Here is a 12,210-nt window from a genome sequence, read left to right on the forward strand (position 1 = left end):
ATCTCTCCGTACCTTTCCATCCTCACCCTCCATTCTCCCACTGATTTGACAGCAGGCATGTGCCACCATCCTCCAGTGGTCCTTGTCAGAAGTACGGATCATGTTAAATAATCACATTTTCTTTTTTTCTCTCTTTTTTTTCACTTTCTTTTTTTTTTCAATTTTCTGTTTGCTAAAATATCTTTGGTTTGATTTTAAGATTTGGAGATGCCAAACTTTCAAATTGGAGAAAATATTGTTTTCAAGTGTGTTTGATGGTGAAATACCATGAAGCCCCGGGTTATCATACCCAAAGGCTAAGTTAGATCAAGTTTGATGGAATTCTCGACGCTGTTTCAATGGTTCTTGACATTTCGAAAAATGTGGTGTGTTGTCAGATAACATCTTTATTGTCTTTGCTCATGCGAGTGTTCTTTAGGAACAATTCGTATCGGACATATTTTGGTTGACAGATAATTTGTAGATCACTTAGGCTACTACTTGTCGAGCTGGCAACACTTGCGATTATTCCAAAAGATGCGATGTTGACACATGGCTACTGATAAAAAGACTTCTAAATATTGCGTTGCTCTTGTAAGAGAGGGGTAAAATTTAAACTATAATATAAATTTAATTTGAGTTTGAAGTGTCGTTTTCGTATAGATATATGGATGTGGTTTTTCTCGTCCCCGTCTCTATCCGATAATATAATATTGTGTTACAGATTATTTCTATTTTTAAATATTTTTTAATAGAGAAATTTACAAGTATTTGTACTAAAATATAAATTATCTTACAGTATCGAGAAAATAATAGAAATATCGCCACAATGAAAATTGGAAAGAGAAAAATCTTCGTTTTCATAGGAATCTTCACCCCATTCAAGGCAAGTTCCTACCTGGCCCCATTTTTTGGGTACATCTCTAATTCAAATTTAAATGAGAAAATGGCTTTTTTTTTTCTTTTTTTTTTTTTTGAAATAAGAAGAAAAAAGAATTGGGAAAAAATTTTCAGCGAGAGAAAGGATTTCTCTAGACTTTTTGTAAAACGTCGAGAGATAGATTTTTTGTCGACGTTATTTTTTCTTATTCATAAATCATGGAAACTTATTTAAATTTATCAAATATCTTTTTATAGTACAAATATATCATAAATGACGTACTAGTAATTTATACAAAGTATTTGTAAAATAAAGGCCTAAAGAAAATAAATATTTTAAAGTTTTTACATTCAAAAAATGACGTAGACCTAACCAAGGTACCAGGAGATTTCCGACTCTTTGGGTTCATAGAACAATGGAGAATGACATGAAAAACGAGGAGTGTTTATAAAACTCGGTAACACAACAACTCAATCCTATAAAATTTGGTTTGGGTTTGATTAATATTTTCAAGAATGGAAAATTCAGTTTAATTTACATTTTGGTGAGTTGTTTGGTCGGTTCAACCATATCTCTTGCTCTCTGCAAGTCTCTCTCTGCTAAGTCTTTGGGAAAATTTGAGATCTTCATAAAAGCTTTTGAACCAAATCTTTTTAGGACAGCTACTTGAGGTAGGCAGTCGTTTTACGATGACGACTTCTCCAATATGTAGCTAATTGATGTTTTTTTTCCAATGTTGGCTTGATTCTCAATTCTCTCGACAATTTTATTTGTTGGCGACCCTTGCAAATCAACTTCAATATCGTCAGGTATCTGAATTGACCAACCCGAATTTTCGAGTTGGAAAAAAAAAACAGTCATAACTTGATCCAACTCAACCCGCAAACATCCTTATGAAAATACATGAAAAAACAAAGCAAATAATTGTATCAAACTAACGAACCTTAAAACAAAGTACCTAAACAACAACGTGAATACTAACATTTCAACATAATTCACTTAATAATACCCAAACTCAAGCATAGGTCTAACACACCGATAACACATAACCATTAAATAACCCTCCCTAAACTCAAGCTCGAGTTATGATCTCAAGCATATGTCACAATCAAATCCCATCGAGCCTCTATGACGTATGAGCAGAGATGAGGGGTACGTGGATGAACCGGTACCACATCCGAATTAGATAGATCTTTAGATAATTGAAGCATGATTAAGAAACACTTTTAAAAGAATTAATAATCACTATCTATACCAACAATGTGCACCTCCCTTTTCGGTGGCTCAATAATAAGAACTTAAACTTTAATCGTGTTTGGCCTGTGGATATAGTATTCGCTCATCTAAGTAGTTCAGATAAAATGGTAGCGCAGTCAGGTCGCAAGGGATGCAGAAAAATGCCGAGACAAATAGGTGTTGAATCCAAATTATGAATCACGGACTTCAGGCGCTACAACTCCCTCCCCCCAACCCAACATTAACAAAAAAGTCTCAAAATTAAGCCAACATCATGACAACAACTATAAATACATCTTCCTCTCTGAACTCAAACTCAATTATAACAACAGTTATAAACTCAAACAAAGTAATAGAAGAACTAAAAAAACACTAACAAGGAATATAATATGCACGAGGTCTCATTAAAAAGCAGGTATAAGAAACTCACCCTAAATGCTAGTTTATTAGCTAAAAAAGTATCGAACACAGTTCGAATCCAACTGGCCATAACTTCAGATCCACAAATCTGCAAGATAGCCACACAATCGTACCTGATGCATCACAACTAGCATGGGGATTTGATTTGTAAACATTAGTAGTAGGTATAGTATAGCCACCTCGACCGTTTGTTAACAAACAAATTGGGATAACATGCCAAATTGCCCATTTTCTTGACCATCGTGGCATTCTTGGTAAAGATAAAATGGCAATAATATAGGCCAAGATTTGGAATTAAATTATTAGGTAAGTTTCTATTTATTATTATTATTATTATTATTATTATTATTATCTTTTTCAATCAATAAAAATAAATTCACACCTATTCACAATTCCTAATATATATTTTAATTACTATATAATTTTTAATCGTTTTTCTTTTTTTCTTTACTACAACATGTAGAGTAGGGGATCAAACTAACTGAAGAAATATGTCAATTATCACTAAAGTATTGCTTTTATCTATTTTACTTTTAATTTTACCCATAATTTTCTTCTAAAAAAAGACACTATCTTTTTGTGATTTTATTACCAAATATTATGATTCCTTACCTAACTCATAAATAATTTAATTCTAATTAGTTATTACTAAAAGTTATCAATTAAATCACTTAAATACAAGTAATTATTATACACAATAAAATTGAACGCAATTCATTTTGGATAAAGCCTTTTGTTTTTCCTTCTTCGTTACGCTGTTTCTGGTTCGGTTTCTGCTCTTTCTTCAGCTCTCTCCCTAAGAATTTCTTCTGCCCTTCAAATGGCATCGTAGAGTGAGATCGCTTTCATAGTGCTTGAAGATGGGAGTGCTGTCCAATAAGATTTCGAGGGAGGAGTTGAAGCCGGGGGATCACGTCTATTCTTGGAGGCAGGCCTATATATACGCTCATCACGGTTTCTTCTCTTCTCTTTCTTCCCGATTTCTTCTTTCGTGATGCCGTTCTAATTTGGGTTCAATTTTAAAATTGTGTATTTTGTTTTTATTTTTCGTATGCCATTGTTTTTCCTTAATTGCGTAACTGCAGTCTGGGATCACTCCCTCAAATCGGGACATATGTCTGATTTTAGATTTTTCCGATTGCTATATTATTTTGATTTTATGTGGGTTTCGATTTAGATCGTGCTCTTTCATTCGTTGTTTTGAGCAATTGAAAAAAAAAAAATGAAAGATATAGATTGGGATTATTCTAGAACTATGGCCATCGGGGTGGGTGATGTTTGCTTCAATATTTGCTAACTTCTCTGATTCTGAATTTCAACTCAGGAATATATAATTTAAATCCGAAGAGATTAAGTTCCTATTGTTCTGCTGAGTTGTCAGGGAAGTTGTTCATGAGTTAAATTATATCTGATGTGGTGGAGGATTTCCATTGGCCACTTTGATTTTGCCATCATGCCACTTTTACTAGCAGAGCCAAAAAAATAATTTCTGGAGGGCAAACTTTATGTTGTAAGTTTGTGCATATAAAATGTTTTAACCCTAAAATTCTAGAGAGTAAATTACATTAAAAACTATAAAATATTGCTTTTTATGTATAGTTTTTTAATCTGGACAAAATAGGGGTAATTGTCCTGTCCTTTCTTTCTTTCTTCATTGTTTATTATGTTTGGGAGTGATGGTGGGATTAAAAATTTTGAAAAAAGAGATTTAAGTCTAATTGATTTTTCGAAATCACCATCTAAGTGATATCTTAAAAATCAATTTCAAGTAATTTTAAACCTTCTTAAAATCGATTTTTCAATTAGCCAAACGGATCAATGGAAGGAGTGATTTTGACAATGGTGGCCAAAATCACTCCCAAACAAAACCATAATTGTTTTAATCTAAGACAAATTAGGGGGTAAGGGTAGATTGCCCTTTACAGATGCAATTATGTATTATGCTGATACGACTTATCTATTTTGAAACTTGTTTGCCCTGCTTCTCAAATTCTTTGTATGTAGCACCCAAAGTCTGCTTTTTCTGCTGCTGGGGTCCAGCTTCTGTTTGGTTGATACATAGAGTTATTAATCTGGCCTTTTCACTGATTTCGTGCATAGTTGGACTTGGAATTGGAGTGCTTGAATTGTATATTTGTGATATTATGAAGAATTTTGTCTCCTTTGCAATCGTTAATGTTTGCCCGATATCGATGATTCTTTGTAGCTGGAGGAGAAGAAGCCCTATGATGGGTTCATTACTTAGATATTTTACTTGCCTTTGAAAGTTATTAGATAATAGATTATGTAGTGTTTGGACGGTGTTAGATGAAACTGATGTTTTTTTAATGAGATGGAGGCTGGATAAAGTAGAGGAATTGCATGTTAATCAAATACCAAAGAGGAATTTCCCGAGAGTATAAATAAGTTCTGGAAAAGACTGTTCTTAAAGTGATTCCTTGATCCCAATTGTTAGTAGAAGTCTCTCTCTAAATGCTACAACTTTTGCAAGTACACAATCTTGTATAATGAATGTTATCTTTGGGGTCTTTGGAAGGAAAGGAACCAAAGAGTCTTCAACAGCTCCACGTTGTCCCTCAACATTTTTTGTGATAGCGTACAAATTACTACGGCCTCTTGATGCCTTATAGAAAAATCTTTTGTAATAACAAGATAGTCTTATTTCAACAAGATTTGACAAGCTTTAATGTGGTAGCTCTTAAGGGGGCCTCCTGGGCCCTTGCCTCTAGGTTGTTTTCCCTTTTTTTGTTTGTAATATATTATCGTCTCTCATAAAAAAAATGGAATTTTATCTCATGTTGACATGTCTTGTTATATGACTATAGGGATTTATATTGGTGACGGAAAGGTGATCCACTTCACTCGGGGAGGAGGTTTGGAGATTGGCTCAGGAACTGCATTAGACCGAATCTTTCTTAGTTCATCTCCTCATTCTCCAGACAATCCATGCCCTGTATGCGGTGATCAGTCAAGTGGTGATGGTGTAATCTGTTCATGCTTGGATTGTTTTCTTTCGGGCGGTGATCTCTACATCTTTGAATATGGTGTCACGTCTGCATTCTTTCTCGCAAAAGCCCGTGGCGGGACCTGCACTCTTGCTTCTTCTGACTCATCTGAAGTTGTCCTTCATCGTGCTTCTTTTCTCCTCCAAAATGGCTTTGGTATGTACAACATATTCAAGAACAACTGTGAAGACTTTGCCATCTATTGTAAAACAGGGTTGCTTGTTTACTCTACCCTCAGCGTCGGTAGGAGTGGGCAGGCTGCATCGGTTCTCGCTGCCACAAGTGCAATAGTTTCTTCACCACTTCGATATTTAACCACTAGTTTCAGCGGTCTGGCATTTGTGGGGTTGGGTATGTATTGTGCTAGTCGATTTGTTTCTGACATCGGAGTGCGTCGTGATGTCATTAAAATCCCCGTCGAGCAACTCGTTGCTAGAGCCAGCAGCAGCAGCAATGCTCCAGACGCAGCAACGCAAGCACAGACAGGCAAGGAGGAGTAGTGTTGTCGTTGGTATTAATTAAACCACAGGATTGTGTTGAACTGTGACAATCGATTCTTTAGTATGGACCCGCTTGCTTTAATTGTATCCTCATTGTTGTAACTGAAACTACCGTTTATTTCATGTTTGACATCTTGGATTCAGTGATGACGTTTTACTATGTTTATTGTTTATTTAGAAGGTGACTTTTAGTATGATGAAGATTTAACATGTTTTGAGAAACTATGTAAATTATCTATCGTTTACTTTATTACACATCAAAGACGTGTTCGGAACACAAGTTCTACATCTTACGCTTGAAGATGTCAAAAATCTTAGATTTAGAAAATATGTTTTTCAAGTACGAGTGAATGAATTCGATATATTTGAAACTCATGAATTTGTACATGGGTTCAACATCTTACGAATTCCAAACTCTCACCTCAAACACCTCCCGCTCACGTTGATGAACTTTTTTTAAGAAAGCTTCAAACTTACCGACTCATAAAAAAGTATTAAAATTAACAAGTAAAAAAATTGTGATGCATCAAGTAATTATACATCACCATTAGCAATATTTTACACTTATGTTTTTTGACAAGTTTTTTTAATATTTTGATATTTTCGACATCTTATAGACATTTCCACGACATTTCGAAAATGAATATTCACTTCAAATATCTTATACTAAATCCTTCCATTTACGAAAACATCAACAAAAATGACAAAATAAAAGCCACCATTTTACATCATTCTGCACACATCGATATAAAAAGATACAAACTTAGAGAAAGTTGAGTGAGTATAATAAGTCAGATGACATGAATGCAAGCTTAGGAGTTCTGGAATGGCCACATATCAAACCCCTCAGGCTTCTTTACAAGGATCTGATTGTACTCTGGTCTTGATGTCTGCAATTGATTCAAGATAAGAATATTAGGAAGATATGATGAGAAAACTCGATAACAGATTTTACTATTGCTTTTCCTTGGAATAAAGGATTTACATTAACGTGGGTCGGAGATTTCAACCTTCAATTTATGGAGAAAGTTGATTTAACATTTCACCTAGCTTGTATATTGTATTAAACCGATTTTCAAAGTGCAATTATTAAAAAAGTATTTCACCCAAACCGAGAATGTTGTTTTAGACAATTTTGAGGCTCCTACAGGCTTCAATTCATGGATAATACCTAGAAACCCAAACTTAACTGATACTATACGATAATTTTGAAACGTAATCACACAAAACTTTACCGATACTCAAAACACTATTCATCTGATACGATGAACTCGTTAGTGAACGGCCGAGGACTAATTTAAGTCATCAACATGGTCAGTTTTTGTATCCAATAAAGTATGGTCACATTTGAAGAAGTTCCAAAATTACTATAGCAATGCCCTTTTGGTCCTGAAGTTTGATAGCAGGCATATGCTAATGTGCTCAGGAAGGCAAATGCTCCCAAGTAAACATTATAGCTACGGAAACTTCTAAATATTGCCACATACGTCTCAACCTGACATTCTCGATGTAGTACATGGACAAATTGCTTCACGGAAATAGTTTTTGCTGCAGTGAAAGGCCAACTTGAAGTAGCATCTTCAATAACTTATATCATTCTGCGTTTTCCAGGCTCTACAAAAGTCTTCAAAGATCAATCCATATTTAAACTAATCCCATTTACCTTAATCAAGAATATAATTCTACCCCTATTTAAAAAGACACTACCGATCATTGACCTATCTCAATAACCAACAAGATGTTACCTCCACGCGAAGAAAGAAAAATCCATTAGTTGAGATTGCTCCTATTCTAGAAAATCAAACAAGTAGCCGCTCAGATCCTCAAGAGGAGATACCTTCTAACGAACCTGTGAGTAATTATCTTAGTTTACTTATTGGTCAAAGGAAAGGAACCAGAATGTGCACCAACTACTACTACCCTCAGTATAAACTATTAACTTATCTTCTTATAAGAACTTATCTCCAATGTTCCAAGCCTTTACAATAAGCCTTGATAACATACAAGTTCCTAAGACGATTCACGAACCCTTCTCCGTCCTGAATTAGAAAGGGTTGTGAAGGATGAAATCCAAATTCTAAAAAAAGAAGAAGAAAAAGAAAAAAAAGAAAGGGACTGTGACACATTTCTCCGACAGAACAAAAAAGTTGTAGCTCCAAATGGATATTCATTACTAAATACAAGGCTGACAAAAGTGTAGAAAGGCTCAAAGTTAGACTAGTTTCAAAAGCGTTCACACATCTTGTAGATAGTTAGACTCATCTACCTATCTCATACAAAACCAAGCATCATCTTTTAAATTCATATGGTAGGTCAATTCAAGAGCAATACCACTTAAGAAGATATGCAACCAGTTTGCCACATATTGGGACACCTGAAAAGGACACCTAGAGAACAACTTTACTTCAAGAAAATAGAAATATCTGCAATCTATAAACTTGCAGACTAGCAATATGTATGTATGGAAAAATTTAATCACATGGCAAATCAAGAAAAAGCATTTTGATCAATACCTATAACCCAGGCTACCCAGCTTGTAAGGAAGCGTTCTAAAATGTAACTTGGGGTCATTTATTGAGGGCATTCTCCTCTCTGAAGTTATAGTTGGAAATCACCAAATACAGGTTGGCTTGCTAACCAATTAAATGTATTCATTTTATTACCTTCCGTAGCATAGATAGATTTTTTTTTTTTTTTTTTTTTGCAAAGGATATCAGAGATACTTAGGTTATCTATACTAGTATTTTTCTCCCAGTTCCACACGTGAATATAGAAATCATTTCTGTCTTTGATATTTTGCTCTATCCCTTCGTCTCTTGCACCATTCCACCCTTTGGTCTTATAAACCTAACAATTACAAACGATTAATCGTTTATTCACTGCACTGGAATATAAGCCTATGCCTAGGGAAGGATAGGATCCCATCTAGGGGTCTTCCAAGAATCTGACCGAAACACCACCACTTGAAAGTCAACCTTTCTTCAATAAGAAGGCCGTCTCTAGCAATAAAAAACCAGTCTTTTCCCATTATTATAGCGACAACAAGCAATACTCCAGCCCCAAGGATCTTCTCTGTTTCCAATCTACTTTCACAAATACTTTCTACATTCTAGGCAAATTTTGAAAACTAATAAAACAGCAGTTATAAAAAATCTGTATCTGTCGTTCCGAAATTAGCTCGAGTTTCTAATGTTTGTAAAAAGTGAAAAACTAAAAAAAAAAAAAAAAACCCCCATCGGTGTAAATTGTTTTCATAAGTTTAGTTTGAACCAGTTACTGGATACATTGAACAAAAAAAAAAAAAGGAAAAAGATTAACAGCTGCCCAGATTAAATCTAATTCGAGGGTCAAAGTAAATCGACATACAGGAAACTTCTGATAACAAGATCCTAAACAAGGCAAAAAGAAAGATAGCTTTCTCAACAACTTTCATTTCGATCTATATCGCAGGATCCAATCCAATTGAGACAATTAACCTCAAGACAAAGTAAGATTAACAACAGACCAATAACGGGGAGACTTACGAGATCTTTGAAGAGGATGAAAGCTACGACGAAGAAGAGAATGAAAAGGATCTCAAACTCCGCCATCTTCAAGAATCTCAACACCGCTTTTAGAAACCCTACCACCGCCGAGTCGTTCCCATTCCTGCTCCGACCGCCAGTCCGAGCCATAGCCACCGACGACGACTGCCCCGTTTGACGAAATCTCTTGCTTTCTCTTCAACGATCAAAGACGATTCGAGGCAAATTCAGCAGATTTTTTTTCCTCTCTCCAGATATGAACTCGATTAAAATTTCCTCTTCATAGGGACAATTGAACGTGTAAAAGACTGGTCGATTTGAACGCTCTCTGCTAAACAATTTCATAAAATTTTGCTTTTAGAATTTTTATGTTTCTTGTTTATAAATTTCACAATTATTTTTATTGTTTAGAAATATTTTAAAATTATATAGAATTTGAAAAAAAAATGAGGATTTTTTTATTTCTTTGATTTTATCATTCTTAAATTCACCGGGCATTAATTATGTAATTTTAATTTTTTATTTAAAAGAAAATGAAAATATCACCAATGAAGCCTTAATAATTTAAGGGATAATGGAAGAAAATTTGACATATTATAACAAATGGTTACACTTTAAAAAATTATATGGATGCCGAGTGATATATTTTGTTGTTTTTTCTTTTAATTTTTATTGTGACTATTTGACCTTTTTTATCAATAAATTAGATTAAATACTATTTATTCAAATGATATTAATTAGGTGAATCATTAACCATTTCAACATTCAATTTCTAAATTTTTATATATTTTAATCTAACTTATTTGACAAGTTATTTATTTATTTTTGACAGAATTTTTTCTTGTAATTATAAATTGTTATCAATTGAAGAAGTGTTAAATGGATGGTTAGTAAAGCGTATCTATTTTAATGTATCTTTTATTTATTTATTATATATATATATATATATATATATATTCAACGAGTTATTGTTTGTATTAGATACATCATTGTAAGTTTTTATTTGTAGGTTCTTAGTTCGGTTGAATAAAAGTTCACCTCGATTTAGACGTTGATTCACGCTTTCAACATCTCGTTTAGCATCAACAAGCATAATTAAATATATATAATCATATTAATGCTGTTTTTTTAGTACAACATGTAAGGGTGGTGATTCAAACTCACAACCTTTTGATTGGATGTATATGTCAAATACCGTTGAGTTATGCTCGTTTTGGCCAGATTAATACTATCATTGAAAACTTGTAACTAATTTATTAAATATGCTTACTTTTAATGACTTAACAAGTATACTTAATTAATTAAAATATATCAAATCATTTATTACTTTTTTCTTTGTTTTACAAAAATTACTTTTTTTCCTTAGTTGAACAAATCTGGAACCTTCCCGAAGATGATAATTTTTTATTTACTGAACTGTGTTTGGAAAAACTATTATATTACTTATTAATTAAACTTAAATTAACTAGTTAATTTTTAGTAATTAATGACAATTAAATAGAAATTTAAAATTAATTAATTTATATTAAATCCGTCATTTAAATTAATTGGCTTAATTAACATACAATAAAATTATTTAAAAGTTAGTTAATTGATTTTAATTAGGCCATATTATCTAAAGTTAATTAATTAGTTAGATATGATTACTGTAAATTAATTAACAATGAGTTATTGTTGATTCTTTTTTTTTGCGGCGAGTTATTGTTGAAGTTAATTTATATTGAATTAGATCATCTTAGTTAAAATTGATACATTAATTGAACATATTAATTAGAATTAGCTGATGTGACCTTTTGGTCAGAGATAAATACCTTAACCACTTGAGCTATGTTGGGTTTGACAAATTAAATTATTAGTTAGGTCTACATACAAAAGTTAATTAATTTAAGTTATATATATATATCTTTTTGAAGAAAGTCAGATCCTTCTTAGTCTATATAATTTAAAAAATTTTCATTATATTAGTCGTTGTTTGACTAAATATTCTAAAGCATTTATGCTATCCAGATTTAATTGTATTTTTATGTGATACATTTTCTTTAAATGTGTGTTTATGCTTAAAAAAAGAGGGAGGGAGTATGAGGTATGACCAATGAGAGAGTTTGATTGTTCTAACGAAGGTATGACCTGGTCATGATAGACTGCTTAGTATGAGGTGAAGTGTTCAAATGAGTTGAAATACCACTTAGTTAGGAAAAATCTGTACAAGGGAACAAACACTTAGACGCTCAAGTAAATTTTAAGTTCGACCTTATTATGGAATATCATACCTGATTGAAGAGTTAAGTGCCTTATTTATAAGTTTGGATATCCAACAAGAAATCCGACCAACGGTTGAGCATGTCGGGATAAAGGTCGACCTGTCGAGAATAGCTATTCCAATTCATATATTTGTTATCTGGAATTTGGTTAAGTATGAAAGGTCATTCGTTCCTCCTTTGAATGATCTTCAGGGAAGACGACCACTAGGGAAGACCTTCAGGTCGGTCTTCAAGTTGGTTTTCAGGCAAGACATTGATAAGGTCAGTGCTCAGGTAAGACCTTGATAAAATGGAAGATTTTTCGATCGAACACCAGAGAGGACCTTTAGGTCGGCCATCAAGGAAAACTTTCAGGTCGGCACCAAGGAAGACTTGTATGTTCGACCTCTCCCTGCCCTCGTACGA

At 33.4% G+C, this 12,210-nt stretch overlaps 2 protein-coding genes across 2 annotated transcripts; one reads left to right on the top strand and one right to left on the bottom strand.

The window, feature by feature from the left end:
• The first annotated feature begins 3,224 nt into the window (after positions 1-3,224).
• Positions 3,225-6,214, top strand: LOC111011979 (NC domain-containing protein-like protein). The gene is made up of 2 exons (XM_022285983.2): positions 3,225-3,469; positions 5,341-6,214. Exons 1-2 carry the CDS (start codon positions 3,376-3,378, stop codon positions 6,018-6,020), a joined length of 774 nt encoding a protein of 257 aa, XP_022141675.1. The 5' UTR covers positions 3,225-3,375; the 3' UTR covers positions 6,021-6,214.
• Positions 6,215-6,666: 452 nt separating this feature from the next.
• On the bottom strand, positions 6,667-9,900 carry LOC111011789 (GRIP/coiled-coil protein). The gene is made up of 2 exons (XM_022285684.2): positions 9,545-9,900; positions 6,667-6,910 (listed from the first exon to the last, which is right to left on the bottom strand). The coding sequence occupies exons 1-2, from the start codon at positions 9,692-9,694 to the stop codon at positions 6,833-6,835; spliced, it is 228 nt and encodes a 75-aa protein (XP_022141376.1). The 5' UTR covers positions 9,695-9,900; the 3' UTR covers positions 6,667-6,832.
• Between the last annotated feature and the right edge of the window lie 2,310 nt (positions 9,901-12,210).

Source organism: Momordica charantia, assembly GCF_013281855.1.
Source record: "Momordica charantia cultivar OHB3-1 chromosome 4 unlocalized genomic scaffold, Mcharantia_2.0 BLBB01000004.1, whole genome shotgun sequence".
NCBI lineage: Eukaryota > Viridiplantae > Streptophyta > Magnoliopsida > Cucurbitales > Cucurbitaceae > Momordica > Momordica charantia.

Bases quoted from the DNA above. Each gene is read 5' to 3' on its own strand.
- LOC111011979 (XM_022285983.2), top strand. From the start codon at position 3,376: ATGGGAGTGCTGTCCAATAAGATTTCGAGGGAGGAGTTGAAGCCGGGG. The intron at 3,470-5,340 runs GTTTCTTCTCTT...ATATGACTATAG, and splicing joins CTATATATACGCTCATCACG to GGATTTATATTGGTGACGGA.
- LOC111011789 (XM_022285684.2), bottom strand. From the start codon at position 9,694: ATGGCTCGGACTGGCGGTCGGAGCAGGAATGGGAACGACTCGGCGGTG. The intron at 6,911-9,544 runs GTAAGTCTCCCC...AATCAATTGCAG, and splicing joins TCATCCTCTTCAAAGATCTC to ACATCAAGACCAGAGTACAA.